At 52.4% G+C, this 20027-nt stretch overlaps 2 protein-coding genes across 2 annotated transcripts in view; both read right to left on the reverse strand.

Moving 5' to 3' along the window:
• LOC139604076 (uncharacterized) overlaps positions 1–20027 on the reverse strand; it is a 1261625-nt gene that overhangs the window by 436385 nt on the left and 805213 nt on the right.
• LOC139604002 (olfactory receptor 14J1-like) lies at positions 17426–18382 on the reverse strand. Its single transcript, XM_071455002.1, has one exon. It carries the CDS (start codon positions 18356–18358, stop codon positions 17426–17428), a length of 933 nt encoding a protein of 310 aa, XP_071311103.1. The 5' UTR covers positions 18359–18382.

The raw sequence follows: 20027 nt of genomic DNA on the forward strand, positions 1-20027 counted from the left end.
CTCTCGACTGACTGGTTTCATGCTTTAAGCTCCAGGAAGTTGCCCAGTCTTTCTGATGTTAAAATAAATACCATATTAGTCAACATCTTAATTGTGTTTATATCTATCACAGAATTTTGTTTTCTTAAGTCCTTGTCTAGAACTTTTCCTTTTCGGAAATGCCTTGGGGACCTGGACATGTCAGATGCTGCTGGGACATCCCAGAGAGCTGAGGGAAGAGCTGTGATGGTTATTAAACTGTCCAAATATTCAACTTGTGTTTGCTGGCAAGAAACCTTTCTATGCCTCTGAGTGTCACCAGGCCCTGAGCCCAAAGGACACAAAACTGATGAGTTGTGGTTCCCACTGCAGGGGCTGCACTTGGACCTTGGCTCTGCACAGGAGAGCTCTTCATCCCCTTTCTCTCTTTTCCTCCCTCTGGGCATGGAGGGAGCTCCTGGCTTCAGCCAGTGACTCGTGTGTGCAAAGAGCAAATCTGGGCAGAGAGGGTTTGGGGGGACCTTGGGATCTGTGCTGGGCACAGAAGGTGTTTTCCATTGCTCTGAGACTGTCTGCTGTGCAAAGTGGATTTAATATCCAGCAGAGGAATGACTTTGGCAATTGATGGAGCTGTGCCTTCCCCTGGCTTTGTTGGCTGACAAGAAATGAACATCCCTCTGTGTCTCGAGCATCTCCTTCTCCAAGGAAAGCAGGTGGGAGTGGGAGCCAAGGAGCTGAAAGCTGCAGGAGCAGCCTGGGCTGGAGGGAGCTGAGATTTGCCCAAGGCTGCTCTGAGTGCCAGGGCTTGGATGGGGGAAATGGTGGGCTGGGGGTAGGGACAGAGTCTGATTGATTGTCAGCCATGAAGGGTCTTGATTTTCATATCTATTCCAACTGCATGAGGAGGTACTTGGATTCAGTGTCAATTGGAGATTGCACATATCAATGAATTAACAGGAAAGCAAAACTAAACAGGACTTAAAAAATGTTTTCTCACTGTCTTTTTAAATATCAGGTATTTAGTTTGAATACACTACTGAGATCTACGTAACCACAGAGGATTTGAAAATTAAAATTAAATTATTCCCAGAGGCTTGGCTTGTTAACGTGTTCTGAATGTTAATGAGCCCTGGGACACTGAATTCCTGCACTGAAGAGCTGAAGGCTGAACAAGCCTCTGGAGCAGTGAAATTCAGCAGCAGCCTCCAAGTTGCTGAGGATGTCAGCAGCCCCCAGTGAGGCCATCCCTGCCCAGAGACCGTGGGGGAATGGGCAGACAAGGAGAGCGTCCCTGGGGCTGGGGCAGCACAACTCAGAGGCACCAGCGGCTCCAGCTGGGCAATGGAGTGTGGAAGGTGGCTGGGAAAGCCCTGCCTGGGCTGGGCCAAGGAGGACAGACAAGCCCTGACTCCCATCTCCCAAACAATTCTCTCAAGGAGACATTTAAGAGGAATTAAAATTGTTTGTGTACCCTGAGTTGAAAACACTGGAGAAATACTGACAAGAAATTCTCAGGAGCTCAAAACAACCAAGCAGCCTTTACTGGCAACTTTAGAAAATCAAATAAATTTTCGCAAAAGGTTTAATAGGACATTCAATCAACAAAACAACACTTCTCAAAGCATTAATTTGGCCCATTGAACTTCACAAACTCTAAGCCTGTTCAAGTTCATGTTAATCAAAATTTGCAAGAGGACAAAAATAGAAGAAGTATTTTTCTTTCTCTCTCTCAAAGAGATAGAAAGACAAATAAGCTTCCGAGAAGCACACAGACAGCTACCAACTCCTGGATTCCAGCACCATTCAGATGGAAATTCCAAGAGGAGGTAGGGTCAAGATGTGTGCTTGCCTTGTGGTCAGCCTTCAATACCCCTTGGTCTCCCTGGGCCCTTCCCCCAGGTGGGGCTTGGGCTCATTTGGTCCCTCAGGAGCTGGGCTGGGGCTGCAGAGGTGTCTGTGGAGCATTGCCTGTGCTGTGCCAGGGACTGGCAGCCACTGCTGGGCTGGGATAGAGGCTCTGGGGGGATTGGGGTTCCAGGGCAGGGCAGGGCTGGGCTTCCAGGGCAGGGCAAGGCTGGACCTACCCCCTGCTCTCCCCCACACACAAAATGTTTCCAGCCAACAATCTCCTCCAGGCTGTCACAACAGGCAATGTTGGAGGTGAAATCCCAAATTTGGCCATGTGTGCCTGGCCCAGAAGGACAGTTCCTTTCCATAGGAAGGAAAGCACAGAGCCCCAGTGTTTGGAAGGCAAGTGAGAGCCTCTCTCATCCAAGGCCAGCCAGACTTGCCAGGAATGGCGGATTTTGTCTGGGAGCAGTCTTTGGATATAGGGAATTTGGAGGTGACTCTTTGTGTCTGTGTGCACACAGGAGTGCCTGTGCTGGGGAAATGTGGCAGAAATGCTGCTCTCTGAGGGGTTTGAGAGCCTTGGATAGCTGAGTCAGTCAGGCCTGTAAGTAAGATTACATCATGAGGAATAAGTTAAAAGCTATTAAGAGCTTTTTTTTGCCAAGTAACGTTTCATATGATATAAGTTAAGTTGAATATTTTTTAATGTTATTCTACCATTAAATCATTAAGTCGTAGTGTGTAAGTTAAGTTAAATACTGTTTGTGGGAATCCATAAAATTAGAGGCTTCTAGGAAAGCTGCAAAAGACAGGCCTCAGATACAGCAGAATTGTGAACAGTGCTAAAGCAACAGTCATGAGATAGGTCAGCAGAAAAATTATTTAAACTGTAGAAAAGGCAAGGGCAAATAGAACAATAGCCTATGTATTAATGCTTGTCTGAATAGCTCTCTAAGTTGCAGCAAGTTTATCTAGCAAGATATTAGGAAGGTTAAAGCTTAGTAATGGAGCTCTGTGCGTTGTCTCTTACAAACAGGTACTGTATTCTAAATAAGCAAGCATTGTTTTAACCAAAGGTACGTGTGCTTATGGTGATTGGATAGAACTACTGTCAATATGCTTTTGCTTTGTGTGATTGGTCAAGAAGCTTATAAAGTATGTTGTAACATGAAGTTTTCTGGCCTGCTGCCTGGATTGTGAGCTGCTAGCATCTTCCCATTATCATAATCATGTAATGAGACTGATGCTGAAAAAAGAAACAGCTCGAGACACTTTCCATAGCAGCCCCATCTCGTTCGCATCTGTAAATAAACCCCCAGCCGGTGTTAAAGTTAAGTGCTGTTCTTTTGCTAAATTGTCAAGTTGAAGGTATCAGTTAAGGTTAAAGTGTAAGTTAAGTCCTGTTAAGTTTGAGCTCTGTTCAGCTTTTGGGCCGTATTCCTTTTATCCTTGCCCTCACTGTCCTTGTGTCACACACACACACACAGGGACAGTTCTCAGCTCATTTCTGGTTTGATTGTTCAGACTTTATTTGGTTTTGTTGTTGCTTTGTTTCCTTGGTGTACCTGAAGTGTCCAGTCAGGAGCAGAGTGACTCCTGCCAAGGAACTTTGTGCTGCTGTCCCTTAATATTCAATCTGGTTTTTGCTGTTCCCTTGCTGGGGATTTTTTCAGCGCTCTCAAGGCCTCGTTGGTACCAGGGTGAAGGAGCCCTGGCCCAGGCTCTGGCCCTGGGGGACACGGGGACGCTGCTGCCGGGGGGTCCCTGTCCCCCTGTGCCACCCCCAGGGCCCCGGCCCCTCGTCCCCGTGTCAGGCTCCGGGGTCGATCTCGTGGAACATCCTCTGGGGGAGGCTGCGGCGCCGGGGGCGGGGGGACCCGGGGGGACAGGGGACCCCGCTGTGCACGAGCAGGGTTGGACTGCTCTGGGGGGAACTGTGAGGGGGGCCGGGGCAGAGTGACCTCCCCAGTGACCTCACACAGCCCCTGTGATGTCACAGAGCCCCTGTGATGTCACAGAGCCAAATCTGGGATGTCACCCTGGAATGTCATGCAGCTGCACTGTGATGTCGCAGAAGACTCTGTGATGTCAGAAAGTCACCCTGTGATGTCACAATCTGTACTGTGATGTCATAGCCTGCTCTATGATGTTACACAGCTGGCCAGTGATGTCACAATGCTCTCTCTGATGTCACAGAGCCACCCTCTATGAATTCAGGATCTGCTCTATGGCCTCACACCGTACTCTGTGATGTCACAGACAGATGTGTGATGTCACAAACCCCTCAATGATATCACAAAACCCTCTCTGTGATGTCATATTGTCACTTTGTAAGGTCACAGTATACACTCTGACCTCACAGCCAGCTCTATGATGCCATACAGCCATGCCATGATGTCACAGCCTGCTTTGTGATGTCACAGAACCCCTCTATGATGTCATACAGTTCCCTCTATGATGCTGTAGCTGCTCAGTGACTTCACACAACAAACTCTGTGATGTCATAGCCCAATCTGTGACCTCACACAGCCCACTCTGTGCTGTCACACAGCCCCTTGCTGACATCACAGCTGCTCTGTGCCTCCATGACACAGCCCCAGAGGAGCTGCTGTGACACAGCCCCCTCTGGGACATGCCACAGCCCCTGGCAGTGCTGAGCCCCTGGGAGCTCTGTCTGTGCCCTGCTGGTGTCCCTGAGGGGCCCTGGCAGTGCCCCAGCCCTGCTGGGCTGTGCACAGGAGCTGGTCCTGGCCAGAGCTGTCTCTCTGCAGCTCTGCTGCCCTTGCCAGGAGCTGCCTCTGGGCCAGGAGCCCGGCCCAGCTCAGCAGCACAGACACAGCACAAGGGCTTTAATGACCCTCTGGTCATTAGGCAGGCAGGAGGCAGAGCTGTCAGCAAAGGAAGGGCCCAGTCAGGTGGGGCAGCCAGGGGATGCCGACAGCCTGCAGGGACAGAGGCGCAGGGCAGGGACACCGTAGGACAGCCTGGGCTGCACAGGGCACAGGGATGGGCAGCAGCTGCAAGACAGCCCTGCCAGAGTCAACTTGGGCAGCACTTTGGCCATGGCAGACACAAAGAGCACCAAAGCCCCAGAGGGTCATTAAAGCCCTTGTGCTGTGTCTGTGCTGCTGAGCTGGGCCGGGCTCCTGGCCCAGAGGCAGCTCCTGGCAAGGGCAGCAGAGCTGCAGAGAGACAGCTCTGGCCAGGACCAGCTCCTGTGCACAGCCCAGCAGGGCTGGGGCACTGCCAGGGCCCCTCAGGGACACCAGCAGGGCACAGACAGAGCTCCCAGGGGCTCAGCACTGGCAGGGGCTGTGGCATGTCCCAGAGGGGGCTGTGTCCCAGCAGCTCCTCTGGGGCTGTGTCATGGAGGCACAGAGCAGCTGTGATGTCAGCAAGGGGCTGTGTGACAGCACAGAGTGGGCTGTGTGAGGTCACAGATTGGGCTATGACATCACAGAGTTCTTTGTGTGAGGTCATTGAGCAGCTACAGCATCATAGCGGGGATTCCGTGACATCACAGAGCAGGCTGTGACATCATGGCATGGCTGTGTGACATCATTGTGGGGGCTATGAGGTCAAAGTGTGTGCTGTGACATTACAGAGTGGCAGTATGACATCACAGAGAGGGTTTTCTGGCATAACTGAGGGAGTTGTGACATCACACAGCTGTCTGTGACATCATAGTGTGAGGCCACAGAGCAGACTCTGCCATCATAGAGGGTAGCTCAGTGACATCAGAGAAGGGGGTTGTGACATCACTGGGTGGCTGTGTAATATCATAGAGCAGGCTGTGACATCACAGAGACTTCTGTGACATCACAGAGCAGCTGTATCACATCATAGGGTGACATCTCATAGTTGGCTGTGTGACATCACAGGGGCTGTGTGACATCACAGGGGCTGTGTGAGGTCCCTGGGGAGGTCACTCTGCCCCGGCCCCCCTCACAGCTCCCCCCAGAGCAGTCCAACCCTGCTCGTGCACAGCGGGGTCCCCTGTCCCCCCGGGTCCCCCCCGCCCCCGGCGCCGCAGCCTCCCCCAGAGGATGTTCCACGAGATCGACCCCAGAGCCTGACACGGGGACGGGGGGCCAGGGCCCTGGGGGTGGCACAGGGGGACAGGGACCCCCCGGCAGCGTCCCCGTGTCCCCCAGGGCCAGAGCCTGGGCCAGGGCTCCTTCACCCTGGTACCAACGAGGCCTTGAGAGCGCTGAAAAAATCCCCAGCAAAGGAACAGCAAAAACCAGATTGAATATTAAGGGACATCAGCACAAAGTTCCTTGGCAGGAGTCACTCTGCTCCTGACTGGACACTTCAGGCACACCAAGGAAACAAAGCAACAACAAAACCAAACAAAATCCAGGCAATCAAACCAGAAATGAACTGAGAACTGTCCCTGTGTGTGTGTGTGACACAAGGACAGTGAGAGCAAGGATAAAAGGAATATGGCCCAAAAGCTGAACAGAGTTCAAACTTAACAGGACTTAAGTTACACCTTAACCTTAACTGATACCATCAATTTCACAATTTAGCAAAAGAACAGCACTTTACACTATTTAACCAAACTTAAAACATATGACTTACCAATTTAACATAAGAATAACATTTACTATTCAACTTAGCTAATAAATTAAATTGAACTTAATACCTTAGGAAAGGAACAACTCTTAGCAGCATTTAACTTTACTTAGACCTTGTGATTTAACCTTACCTCAAGGCCTGACTAACTCAGCTATCCAGGGCACTCAAACCCCTCAGAGAGCAGCATTTCTGCCACATTTCCCCAGCACAGGCACTCCTGTGTGCACACAGACACAAAGAGTCAGTGCAAGGCACCTGGGAGAAATTCCCCTGAGGGCAGGAAATGCTCCCTGTGGATCCTTTGGCATCTCCCCAGTGGGTGAAGGGTTGAGCCTGCAGGAGTGGGGGGATCGGCCCAGGCTCCGTCATTGTTGGGGATCCCCGAGTGCAGCAAACGGGAGAGTTCCCGGCTGGGAGAGGCCCCACTCAGAGGGAGTCGCTGGCCCAGGAGAGCTCCAAGGGCTCCTTTTGGAGCGCTGTTTGTAGGGCCCCAAGAGAGGGGCTTCAGTGCCAGCAATGGTTCATCCTGGCCGCACTTGGCACCAACAGCTTTCTTTGGCAGTGTGAGAACAGGGATGTTGTGCCACTGAGGGAACAAAACCAGTTTCCAGGGCTGCTGCTACAGAAAGCAGGAGCTGGTTGGGCAGCAGCAGTGCCTGGAGCAGACAGTGTTTGTGATGAGCTGCAGAGGAGCTGAGCCCAGGGGCTGTTGGCCAAGGCCGAGCCCCAAGGAGCATTTCTCATCTGGCAGGGCAGCCTGAGAAGGGGAGGGGGGAATGCAGCAGCACAGGGCCCATGGAACCAAGGGAGCATTGTGACACTGTGGGGCCCTGTGAGACCCGGGGAACCATTGTGACACTGTGGGGCCCTGTGAGACCAAGGGACCATGGTGACGCTGTGGGGCCTCATGGAATCAAAGAGACCACAGTGACATTGCTGGGCCTCATGGAACCATGGAGAGATCATTAAGACACTTCACTGCCTCCTGGAACCAAGGAGACCATTGTTATACTGTGGGGCACTATTGAATCATGGAGACCATTGTGACACTATGAGGCCTAAGGGAATAAGCAAAGCACTGTGACACTGTGAGGCCTCATGGAACCAGTGAGACCATTGTGACCCATGGAGTCCCCAAAGAACCAAGGGGACCATTGTGATCTCTGGGGCCTGGTGAAACCAAGAGGCCTTTGTGACATTGCAGGGCTGCATGGAACCAAAGCTCCAGGGTGACACAGAGGGGCCTCCTGTCATCAATGGTCCATTGTGACACTGTGGAGCCAAAGGAGACCATTGTGACACTGCAAACCCCCAGGGTCCAAAGGTCCATTGTGACACTGCAAGGCCTCATGGAATCATTGGGACCATTGTGACACTGTGGGGTCTTCTGGAACCCAGGGGCCATTGTGACATTGCTGGATCCCATGGAAACAAGGGTCCATCGTGACACTGCTGGACCCCATGGGATCAAGCCACCATTATGGCACGGCGGGGCCCCATGGATCCAAGGCACGACTGTGGCACTGTAGGGCCCCACAAAACCAAGGGGACACAGAACAGATCTGGCTGGTTTGGCCTCCCAGGGGCTGCCTGACTGGTCCAGCTGACCCTGGCATGTTGAGGGTCTCATCTCATCTGCTGCTGAAGCACTGCAGCTCCGTGCTTTTCTTCCTATGGAAAAGAACTGTCCTCCTCCTCCAGGCACCTGTGGCCAGAACTGGGATTTCACCTCCAAATTTCCTTATATCCAGCGATTGTTCCAATAGGGATATTGCCAGGACAAGTCTGTCTTGCAGTGGTTTTACAAGGGTCACTTTGCATCGGTCTCAAAAAACACTGGGGAAGGCTCTGTGATTTCCTTCCTATGGAAAAGAACTGTCCTGCTTCTCCAGGTGCCCATGGCTGAGATTGGGGTTCCACCTCTAATATTCCCTATATCCAAAGTCTGGTCCCAGACAAAATCTTCCATTCCTGACAAGTCTGGCTGGCCTTGGTCTAGTGAGGCTCTCCAAACACTGAGGCTCTGTGCTTTTCTTCTATGGAAAACAACTGTCCTTCTAGTCCAGATGCCCATGGCCAGAATTTGGGTTCCACCTTGAATATTGCCTGTTGTGACAAATTGGAGGAGATTGTTGGCTGGAAACATTTCATATGTGGGGGGAGGAAGGTGCAGGTCCAGCCTTGCCCTGCCCTGGAAGCCCAGCCCTGCCCTGCCCTGGAACCCCAATCCCCCCAGAGCCTCTATCCCAGCCCAGCTGTGGCTGCCAGTCCCTGGCACAGCACAGGCAATGCTCCACAGCCACCTCTGCAGCCCCAGCCCAGCTCCTGAGGGACCAAATGAGCCCAAGCCCCACCTGGGGGAAGGGTCCAGGGAGACCAAGGGGTATTGAAGGCTGACCACAAGGCAAGCACACATCTTGACCCTACCTCCTCTTGGAATTTACATCTGAACAGTGCTGGAATCCAGGAGTTGGTAGCTCTGTGTGTGCTTCTCTGTATCTTTTTTGAGTTTTTCTCTTTCTGCATCTTCTTCTTCTGTTTCTGTGCTCCTGCAAATGTTGATTAACTTTAAATTGAACAGGCTTAGAGTTTGTGAAGTTGAATGGGCCAAGTCAATGCTTTCAGAAGTGTTTTTTGTTGATTGAATATCTGTTGTAATACATGACAAGAATTTTTAAAAGTAATGTAAAACTTTTTGTGTCACTGACAATCTGTTAAACCACTGAGATACTGAACACGCCTCTGTGAAACACAAATGTTAATTATAAAAAAAACCCAGGAACTTCCTCTTTCGTTTCCAGTCAACAAAGAAGCAGCGGGCCATGGCCCTGGCCCCCATCTCAACCAAACCAAACCAAACCAAACCAAACCAAACCAAACCAAACCAAACCAAACCAAACCAAACCAAGCAACCCTGCCATGGGCGGAGCCCCTTCCCCCCTCTCCAGGCTGCCCCCCCCCATCGGCCCCATTCTGACCAAACCAAACCCCAACAACTCCCAAACAGGAAAACAAAAGAGGCTACAAAACCCCAACCAGAACAAAGCCAGCCACAGCTATTAAAATCTCACCATCAAGTCCCCTCTCCCCAACACAACTCAAACCAAAAACCCCTACAACCTACCACCCGTACAAAATAACCCTGCAACTAAAATTAAACACAAAGAAAAACCCAAAACCAACCATAAAACCAATCCTAACACAACCCAACCACAACTTCCACCACAAGTTACTGGCAGGTCAGGTGTTAATCCTTTCAATACTTCATTGCTCCATTGAGTAAAAGAAAAAAACAAAATACCAGCATATAAAAAATATATAAAACCATCAAAGTCAGTAAAGGAGAAATTAAATCCCAAATAAAAAAGAAGAAAAAATACCTTAATCTTAAAACTAAAATTCTCTTGTAAACTATAATGAAAAAACTCTTTTTCTTTATAACACAAAAAACATTTTAAAAAAATTACAATTAATATTAAAAAACCCCTCCATAATAAAATAAACAAATGTTAAAATAACTGTAATTTCATAAAAAGTTTAAACAGAAGGGAAAAAAATCCAAGTAATCCAGTATCCCCAAGAGAAGATCTCTATTCCCAGAGATAAAAATAATTTTAAAAATAAAAAATAAAAACTTTTACCGTTAAAGAACTCATCTTTAAAACAATACCCCATAAGTTGACATGGCCCATCTACAAGCTGTGAAAAAGCTTGTAGCAATAAAAACAACTTCACAAGAACAAAGTTCCCCAGACAACTGTTATCCATGATGGAATTAAGAACCAAAAAAAAAAAAAATTTCTTCTTGTAAAAAAATATCCATAACCTTAACAAGAAAAACTTCTCTCCCCAAGTAAACTAAAAAAAGACTACTCTTGAAATAGTAAACCAACTAGAAATTTTAAGTTTACTTTACACTGTCAGTAAAAAGAAAAAGTTATAAAGAAAAAAAAGTGTTCTAAAGGGTTTATTATAATTCTTACTACTTTTTTCTTTTTAAATTTACTTTTAATAAAGATTTCTTTATACCCTTTTAAAATGTTAGGCCTACTTGACCTTTCCATTAATCCTATCTCACAATAAAATAAATAAATAAATAATTAACCGACACGAAAACTCACTACACTCATCAATTAAGAAATCTCAATATTAGAAAAATCTTAAATTAACAAACTAAAACCACTACAATGTCATAATAAACCATTTGCAAAAGTTTCTCTGATTTTCTAAAGCTCCCAGTAGTGACTGTTTTCTTCTTTTCAGCTCCTGAGAATCTTTGTTGGTATTACTCCAGGGAGTCCAACTCAGAGAACACAAACAATTGTAATTCCTTTTAAATGTCTCCTTGAGAGAGTTGTTTGGGGAATGGGAGTCAGGGCTTGTCTGTGCTGCTTGGCCCAGCCCAGGCAGGGCTTTCCCAGCCACCTTCCACACTCCATTGCCCAGCTGGAGCCGCTGGTGCCTCTGAGTTGTGCTGCCCCAGCCCCAGGGACGCTCTCCTTGTCTGCCCATTCCCCCACGGTCTCTGGGCAGGGATGGCCTCACTGGGGGCTGCTGACATCCTCAGCAACTTGGAGGCTGCTGCTGAATTTCACTGCTCCAGAGGCTTGTTCAGCCTTCAGCTCTTCAGTGCAGGAATTCAGTGTCCCAGGGCTCATGAACATTCAGAACACCTGAACAAGCCAGGCCTCTGGGAATAATTTGATTTAATTTTCCAAATCACTTGTTCAGCCTTCAGCTCCTCAGTTCAGGAATTCAGTGGCCCAGGGCTCGTTAACATTCAGAACACCTGAATAAGCCAAGCCTCTGGGAATAATTTGATTGAAGTTTTCAAATATTTTGTGGTTAATTTGACAGATGTCATTTGTATGTTCAAAGTGAATGCATTATATTTAAAAAGACAGTGAGAAAACATTTTTTAGGTCCTGTTCAGGATTTTTTCCTGTTCATAAATCATTATGTGCAGTCTCCAACTGACACTGAATCCAAGTACCTCCTCATGCAGTTGGAATAGATATAAAAATCAAGACCCTTCCTGGCTGACAATCAATCAGACTCTGTCCCTACCCCCAGCCCACCATTTCCCCCATCCAAGCCCTGGCACTCAGAGCAGCCTTGTGCAAATCTGAGCTCCCTCCAGCCCAGGCTGCACCTGCAGCTTTCAGCTCCTTGGCTCCAACTCCCACCTGCTTTCCTTGGAGAAGGAGCTGCCCGAGACACAGAGGGATGTTCATTTCTTGTCAGCCAGCAAAGCCAAGGGAAGGCACAGCTCCATCAAATGCAAAAGTCATTCTTCTCCCTGGCTCTGCCCTGCCCTGATTCCCACAGCGTGTCCGGTTTCATTCATTCCTCCTTTGCCAGGCACTTTCTGGGACAAGGGAGCTCTGCTCTGGGGATGGAGGGAGGTGCAAGTGCAGCCACTGGAGTGGGAACCACAACTCATCAGGTTTGTGTCCTTTGGGGGTCAGGAACTGGTGAGACTCAGAGGCACAGAAAGGTTTCTCTTCATGGCCAGCATAAAAAATGTGAAATGTTAAAACGTAATAAACCTCAAAACACTTCCCCCAGCTCCTCCTGACATTGCAGCAACATCTGACATGTCCACCATCCACAAGGGATTTCCATAAACTAAGGATTTTAGACAAAGATACAAGAAGAGGTGATATAAAAGATAAAACTACAACTAAGGAAATATTTATACTTCTGAAAGATTGGGCAATTCCCTGAAGCTCAAAGCATGATGCCAGTCAAGTGAGATGCATTGGAATGACCAGAGAACATCTGCAGGAGGAAGTCTGGGAGCAATGGGAAAGACATAGGTCCAGCTGCTCTAAATGAAGAGATGTCCTTAGACATGGACATTTAACCAGGAGGGATGGAAACCCCTAAAGGAAGGGGGTCATGAAATATTAGACTAAATGTTGGTGGCAAAGGGAGAGGGGAAAATCAGTATTTCTTCTTCTGCCATCAGTCAAAGAATCCAGTAGATCCAGAAAATTCCTGCTCATGGTTGGAAAACTTTGCCATTTCTTAAGAATGCTAAATGGACCCAGATAAAAAAGATTTGCTTGTATATTATGAAAAAACCAGGTATCCAAACCTGTGCCCCTTTCCAGGAAGACATCAGTAGTGTGCCCATGGACAGGCAGTGCCACTTGTGCCCTGAGGTGCCCAGCTGGGATTGGATCTCTCCCAGAGCACCTGAGGGAGAGCAGAGCACCTTGCAAGCTGCAGGTCCCTGACAGCCCCGCAGGGCTCCTGTGCCATCACCATCTGCTCTGCTCCAGTCTGAAACAGGGCCCAGCATGGTGCTGGGATCATCAGAGAGCTGAGGTGTGTGCTGGAATTCAGTGGCCTCCCCATCCCACAGCAGCCCTGCATTTCCCTGCTGCAGCCTTGGTCTCCAGCCCAGCCATGGAGGCTCTTTGGGCTCTGGAGTGTTGCTGCAGCCCCCAAGGGCAGCTGAGCTCTGCCTTTGGCACAGTCAGGCCTGGCCAGCGCAGGCCATGCTCAGCAATTGCTTGTGTGTGCCTGGCCTTGCTGTCAGCCCCGGCAGCGGCTGCGTGGCCCCTTTGTGGCCCTGTGCTGGCCCAGCCATGGTGGCCCAGCCCCTGTGCAGGCCCAGCCCAGGCCAGGAGCATTGCGGCTGGGAACGGCCCCTGTGCCGTGGTGCCCACAGCAGCCTTGGGGCTCTGTGCCCCATGGCCTCCCTGCTGGGCAGCCTCTGCCAGCTCCTGCAGAGCCCGTGGCACCTGTGGGGCTGCACAGACAGCCCTACCCCGGGCTCTGCCGGCCTCTGGGCCAGCAGAGAGGCAGCCAGGGCTGGCCATGGCCGGGAACAGGCCCTGAGCCCCGCAGGAGGATGGAGCTGGGCCACAGCCAAACTCAGCCCAGGCCAAAGCTGGGCTCAGCAGCCAGGGCTGCCATAGGCTGGGCACAGAGGCTGGCGCTGACAAATGTCCTGGGCCCCCTCCCTGCTCTGTCTGTGCCACAAAGGGCACAGAGCAGCCTCCTCTCTGGGCCACTTGCCTGTTTGCAATGCCTTGCACAGGCGCTGGCCCTGCCCCACAAGGCCTGGCCTGAGTCCTGCCCTTGCACGCTCAGCCAGGCTGAGATGGACACTGATGGTTTCTGGGCCAGGCTCTCAGAGCCCAGCCCAGCTCCCTGCAAGCTCTGCCAGCTGCCCTGAGCTCTGGGCAGCACCAAGGGCCTCTCTGAGCCCAGCCCAGCCCAGCCGGCTCTGGCCCCACAGCTCTGCTCAGGCCAGGCTGCTCTGGCCACTGGCCCCACGGCCTCAGCCCCTGCCAAGGCCACAGCAGCAGCTGCAGCTGCCACAGGACTCAGCCCCAGCCATGGGGGAAGGTGCTTGGCCAAGGCCAAAGGAGGCTCCCTGGCTGCCCTGCTCCCCTGGGGCTGAGGTGCTGAGAGCTCTGCAGCCCCTGCTGCCATCCCATCTGCCCAGGGCAGCACAAGAGCCCCGGCCTTGGGTCCTCAAGAGCTGCTCCTGCTCCAGGCCCAGGGCCCATGCCAAAGCTGGGGCAGCCACAAAGCTGTGCCCATTTCTGTTTATTGCTGCTCTCATGGGCATAGATCCTCAGCCACTTGGAGTTTGCTGATGAGTTTTACTACTCCAGAGGCCTCTTCTTTCTCAAGCTCTTCAGTTCAGGAATTCAGTCAGGAAAGCTCATAAACATTTATGCAAAAATTCCAGAACAACAAAAGCCACAGGGAATATTCTATGTTTTTATAAATTTCTGTGAATAATTTAGACAGATTTTAGAAGTGTATTCTAAGTGAATACATTGTATTGTCAACAATGCAGAAAGAAGTGTTTTGTCATGTTAAGTTTTCTTCTCCTGTTTGCAGACTGGTATCAGCAATCTCCAATTGATATTGACCTCTAGCACCTTCTAATCCAGTCTGAACAGGTATGAAAATCAAGAAACTTAATGGATGACAATCTAGAACACTTTGTCCCTATCCCATCCCCACCGTTTCCCTCATCCAACCCCTGGCACTCCAATGGATCAGGAACCAGGGCTGTGATTCTGTGATTGGGCATTGGAATGGGCTGCCCAGGGAGGTGGGTGAGTCACCATCCCTGGAGGTGTTTAAGGAAAGACTGGATGTGGCACTCAGTGCCATGGTCTGGGTGACAAGGTGGTGTTGGGTCCCAGGTTGGACCTGTTGAACTCCAAGGTCTTTTCCAGCCTGGCTGATTCTCTGATGATTGTGACACTTCAGGGCCCTGGAGAAGCAAGGGGACATTGTGACACTGCGGGGCCTGGGGGCACTAAGAGGACCATGGTGACACTGTGTACGACATGGCAGCACAGAGCCAAGGGGCCATGGTGACACTGTGGGGCTGAATGGAAGCAAGGAGTCCATGGTGACAGTCTGGGTCCTGGTGGAACCACAGAGGCCATTGTGACCCTGCAGGGCCTTGTGGAACCATGCAGAGCATTGTGACAGAGCAGGACCTGGTGTCATGATGGGCCATCGTGACACTGCAGGGCCCCATGGAACCAAGAGGGCAGGGCTGCTCCTCAGGGACTCCTGGAATGAAGGAAACATGTTTGACACCGTGGTGGCCCTTGGGACCAAGAGGCCATTGTGACACTGTGGAACCAAGGAGAGCATTGCTGCACTGCCAGACCTCATGGAACCAAGGATCCACTGTGACACAGCAGGGCCCAAGGATCCAAGGGACTTTGTGACACCAAGGGGTCCCATGGAACCAAAGGGACATTGTGACACTGGGAGGCCTCATGGAATCACAGGGAACTTTGGGACACTCTGGGGCCTCATGGAACCCTGGTGACACCAAGCTGGGTGTGAGTGTGGATCTGCTGGAGGGTAGGAGGGCTCTGCACAGGGCCCTGGACAGGCTGGATGCAGGGCCCAAATCCAACAAGGTGAGGTTTAACAAGTCCCAGTGCCAGGTCCTGCACTTTGGCCACAACAACCCCTGCAGCACTACAGGCTGGGGACAGAGTGGCTGGAGAGCAGCCAGGCAGAAAGGGACCTGCAGGCACTGATGGACAGCAGGCTGGACATGAGGCAGCAGTGAGCCCAGGGGGCCAAGAAGGCCAATGGCTCCTGCCCTGGATCAGGAATGGTGTGGCCAGCAGGAGCAGGGCAGGGATTCTTCCCCTGTGCTCAGCACTGGTTGGGCAGCACCTGGAGTGCTGTGTCCAGTTCTGGGCCCCCCAACTTAGGAAGGACATGGAGGGGCTGGAGTGTGTCCAGAGAAGGGCAACAAGGCTGGGGAAGGGTGTGGAGCACAAGTCCTGTGAGGAGTGGCTGAGGGAGCTCAGATTGTTTATCCTGGAGAAGAGGAGGCTCAGGGGACACAAGGCAGTGTCAGGGCACAGGTTGGACTTGATGATCTCCAACGTCTTTTCCAACTTTGCTGATTCTGGGATTCTCTGAAACCACCCTTGGAGCAGTTTCAGGATGAGCCCTGGGCCTCCTCTTCAGCAGCTCCAGCAGCCCAGGTCCCTCAGCTTCTCCTGGCAGCCCCAAAGCCCATCCTGTCAGTCCTGCAGAGCCTCTGCAGCTCCTCCTCACTGCCCAGAACAGGGAGCCCCAGAGGCAGACACAGCAGCCCAGATGTGCCCCCCTGGCCTGGGGTGCCTCTGGCAAGGGAGCAGCAGCAGGCACTGCAGGAGCCTGCAGACAATTCCTGCAGCACTTGTAGGATGATCCTGCTGCCCAAGGGACGTTCCCATGGTGCCAAGTCAGGAACTGTAATGGGGAGTGGAGCCAGAGAGGAAAGGGCAAACAGGGATGGGCTGTTTGCAGGAGAGGGAACAGGGGTGGGCAGTGGGTAGAAATTGGAAGCAGGAAGAGTGGAGAAAGCAAAGGAGAAGCAGAAAAAATGCTCAGGGCAGTTTGGGGGTGGCTGCCAGGCAGCCCTGGCTCTGAGCAACAGCGTCTGCAGTGGCACAGGAAACTCCCAGCTGATGGGAACAAACTTTCTGGCTGAATGCAGAGGCCAGGACAAAGCTGAGTGGTTTCCCTGGTGTCCCCCAGGCCTTGCTGGCCCCAGGGGCTGATGGCATTTGTGCTCCCTCAGGTTCATGTCCCCACAGCAACAGCATGGGGGTGCTGCCCCTGCTGTGTGCAATGCAAACAGGGGCTGCTGAGGCAGTGCTGCCGTGTCTGTGCCTGCAAGGATGGGGCACCTGTGTGAGCTGGGGGAGAGGCCAGGGCTGCAGAGGGGGGATGTTGTTGGCAGCTGCATGAGGACGCTCTGGGACGCTGCCCTGGGCTGTGCAGCGCACTGGGCATGGATCAGCCCCTGCTCTGCTGCTCCTTCCCGTCTGCCCCAGGGCCCTTGCAGAGGCCCAGCCATGCTGTTTGCCCCCAGCCTGCCCACGGCCAGCCTGGGGCTGCTGACGGGGGTTTCTGTGCTGAGCATTGGCCTGGCCGTGTTCTTGAGAGAGCCTGGGCAAGGAGCCTGGAGCCCCCAGGGCCTGGCCTGAGGCGTCAGCGCTGCCCCAGCAGTGCCCATGGCCTGTCCCTGCTGCAGCCCCGGCACTGCCACCCCCAGGGCTGTGCCCGGCCCCGAGAGCACTCAGGCCCTGCAGCAACACCAGGGCCACCAGGGCAGCGGGGCAGGGCCACGGCAGCAGCACTGGCAACACCAAGTGCTGCTGCTGCTGCTGCTGCTGGGCACAGCTGCTGGGCCAGCACTGATCTGCCCCAGCTCTGCACACAGACATTGCTGCTGCAGCTCCAGAGAAGGCAACACAAGGGCATCTCTGCAGAAAACTCTGCTGGGAGATCCTTGAGTTCCTTTAAAGCCACCAAGAGCGCAGCCCCTCAGTGACAATGTCTGTGGCCACAGGGAAGGTGGAGAGAAAAAAAAATGAGAAATGACACAAAGAATGGCTTTTTTTGTGGACTATATTATAAAAGTAATACAAAGGAAAAAATTTCCACAACCAGTGGAAGAAGAAGTATCAAAGATGCCTTTTATTACAAGTGATTGCAGAAATTGGCTAGAATTTTAATGTTTCTGAAAGCATCCACTCATCAGTCTCCTCACTGCAGCCTTGAGCTCCTGGTTCCTCAGGCTGTAGATGAGGGGGTTCAGGGCTGGAGGCACCACTGAGTACAGAATGGCCAGGGCCAGATCCAGGGATGGGGAGGACATGGAGGGGGGCTTCAGGTGGGTAAACACTGCAGTGCTGAGGAACAGAGAAACCACAGCCAGGTGAGGGAGGCAGGTGGAAAAGGCTTTGTGCCGTCTCTGCTCAGAGGGGATCCTCAGCACAGCCCTGAAGATCTGCACATAGGAGAAAACAATGAACACAAAACAACCGAATACCAAACACACACTAACAGCAAGAAGTCCAACTTCCCTGAGGTAGGATTTGGAGCAGGAGAGCTTGAGGATCTGTGGGATTTCACAGAAGAACTGGCCCAGGGCATTGCCATGGCACAGGGGCAGGGAAAATGTATTGGCCGTGTGCAGCAGTGAATAGAGAAAGGCACTGGCCCAGGCAGCTGCTGCCATGTGGGCACAAGCTCTGCTGCCCAGGAGGGTCCCGTAGTGCAGGGGTTTGCAGATGGACACGTAGCGGTCGTAGCACATGATGGTCAGGAGGTAAAACTCTGCTGAGATGAAGAACGTAAAGAAAAAGAGCTGAGCAGCACATCCAGTGTAGGAGATGTTGCTGGTGTCCCAGAGGGAATTGTGCATGGCTTTGGGGACAGTGGTGCAGATGGAGCCCAGGTCAGCGAGGGCCAGGTTGAGCAGGAAGAAGAACATGGGCGTGTGCAGGTGGTGGCCGCAGGCTACGGCGCTGATGATGAGGCCGTTGCCCAGGAGGGCAGCCAGGGAGATGCCCAGCAAGAGGCAGAAGTGCAGGAGCTGCAGCTGCCGCGTGTCTGCCAATGCCAGCAGCAGGAAGTGCCTGATGGAGCTGCTGTTGGACATTTGTTCTGTCTTGGCATGGGGATCTGTAAGAAAAGTAATCATGGAATAGTTGGGTGTGGAGAGGACTTGAAATATCCCAGCACAGGCTGGGGGCACTTTCCCCCCACTGCCTGCCCAGGGCTCTGCTGCCTGGAGCTGTCCCTGCCAGCAGCTGCTTCCCTGTGCCCAGGGCTGGGCCCTGCCAGTGCTTCCAGAGCCCAGCCCAGCCCTGGGGGCTCAGCTCTGCCCTGCAGAGCCCTCCCAGCTCTGGCACTGCCCAGGGGCAGCTCTGGCTCTGCAGGCTCTGATGGCAACGTCAGAGCAACCTGGAGGAGGCTGGAAAAGCAACACTGATGCTGCCTGTGAGGGGCCCTGTGCTGATTTCTTTTACTGCCTGGTTTATAAACATCTGAGAAGATTGTGTTTTAAAACCTGAACTGAGAGATAAATATCTATGTGCATTTTCCTATCAAGACAACCCAGAAAAATACATTTAAAAAGCATGATTTGCCCTTTGATCCAGTCCCTGCCTTGCTGTGCTCCCTGTATAATCCAGTTGGAAATGTTCTGCAGTTCAATGCCATGCTGGGAGCAGTCCTGAACAATGCAGCATCCTCCCCACACAAGGAGAACACTCCCAAGCCTCACCAGCTGTCTCCTCCCACCCAGATCTTCTCCCCCAGCGCTGGGAGCAGCTGCCAGGGCTGGCTGAGAGCTGTCCCTGGCAGGCAGCAGAGTCCCTGCCCCAGCACAGCGCCCTGGGCTGCAGGACCCTGCTCTGCAGGACAGCCCTGGGCACCCCTGGCTGCCCTGCACAAGAGACAAGCAGAGAATGTACTCACAGGCTCTGCAGGCATTGGGATGTTCCAGCTTGAGGAGATGGCTCCAGGAGCTGCAGCTGCACTGTCCTGCAGCCAGAGGTTCCTGTGCCAAGGGCTGGCAGTGATTGTGCCCCAGGCACTTCTCAGCCCCTTCCCAGCCCTGACTGATTGAAGCTCTCTGTGCCTCTGTGCTGTGCCCGGGCTGGCTGCAGGCAGTGCCCCAGCCCTGCTGGGCTGGCACAAGAGCTGCTCATCCAGAGAAATGTGCTTTTGAAGCTCTTCTTGGTGAGCAGGAGCTGCCTCTGTGCCAGGAGCCCAGCCCAGCTCAGCAGCACAGACACAGCACAAGGACTTTAATCAGCCTCTGGGGCTTTGTGCTCAGGCCCTGAACATCAGTCCCTGAGAGGGAGATGAAGAAACCTCTCGGGAACTCCAAGGCAGAATCCAACTCCAAAGTTTCTTGGACTTTTAATGGGTCCCAGTGAGGGACACGACTGAGCAAGTGTCCCCAGGCCCCAGGCAGAGCAGAGAACTGCAGGCAGTGCTGACAGGTGGGGACAAAGAGAAGCCAAGTCTTGGTGGCCTGGGGCACAGCAGGGTCTGTGCCAGCAAGGGCTGGGAGGAGACACCTTGTCCTGAGGCCCTGGGGCCTCCTGGCACAGCCCCAGCCAGGCTGGGCACTGTCAGCCCCTTGTGCTGCCCTCAGCATCCCCCCCTAGCCCACATCCCAGTGGCCTCAAGGATCTGCTGCAAGGAGTCCCTGGGGAGCCTTGCTCAGCAATGGCCCTGGGGGCTCCTTCATGCTCCCTGCAGGGACTGCAGGTTTTTCAAAGGACTTTGGGTTTGGCTTTTGCCTTGCAGTCTCTGAG

The sequence above is a fragment of the Agelaius tricolor genome, unplaced genomic scaffold (genome assembly GCF_023055355.1).
Source record: "Agelaius tricolor isolate 1412-34295 unplaced genomic scaffold, bAgeTri1.0.p SCAF_43, whole genome shotgun sequence".
NCBI lineage: Eukaryota > Metazoa > Chordata > Aves > Passeriformes > Icteridae > Agelaius > Agelaius tricolor.

What these genes read in the sequence shown, in the direction of transcription:
- LOC139604002 (XM_071455002.1), bottom strand. Translation starts at nt 18,358, where the DNA reads ATGTCCAACAGCAGCTCCATCAGGCACTTCCTGCTGCTGGCATTGGCA.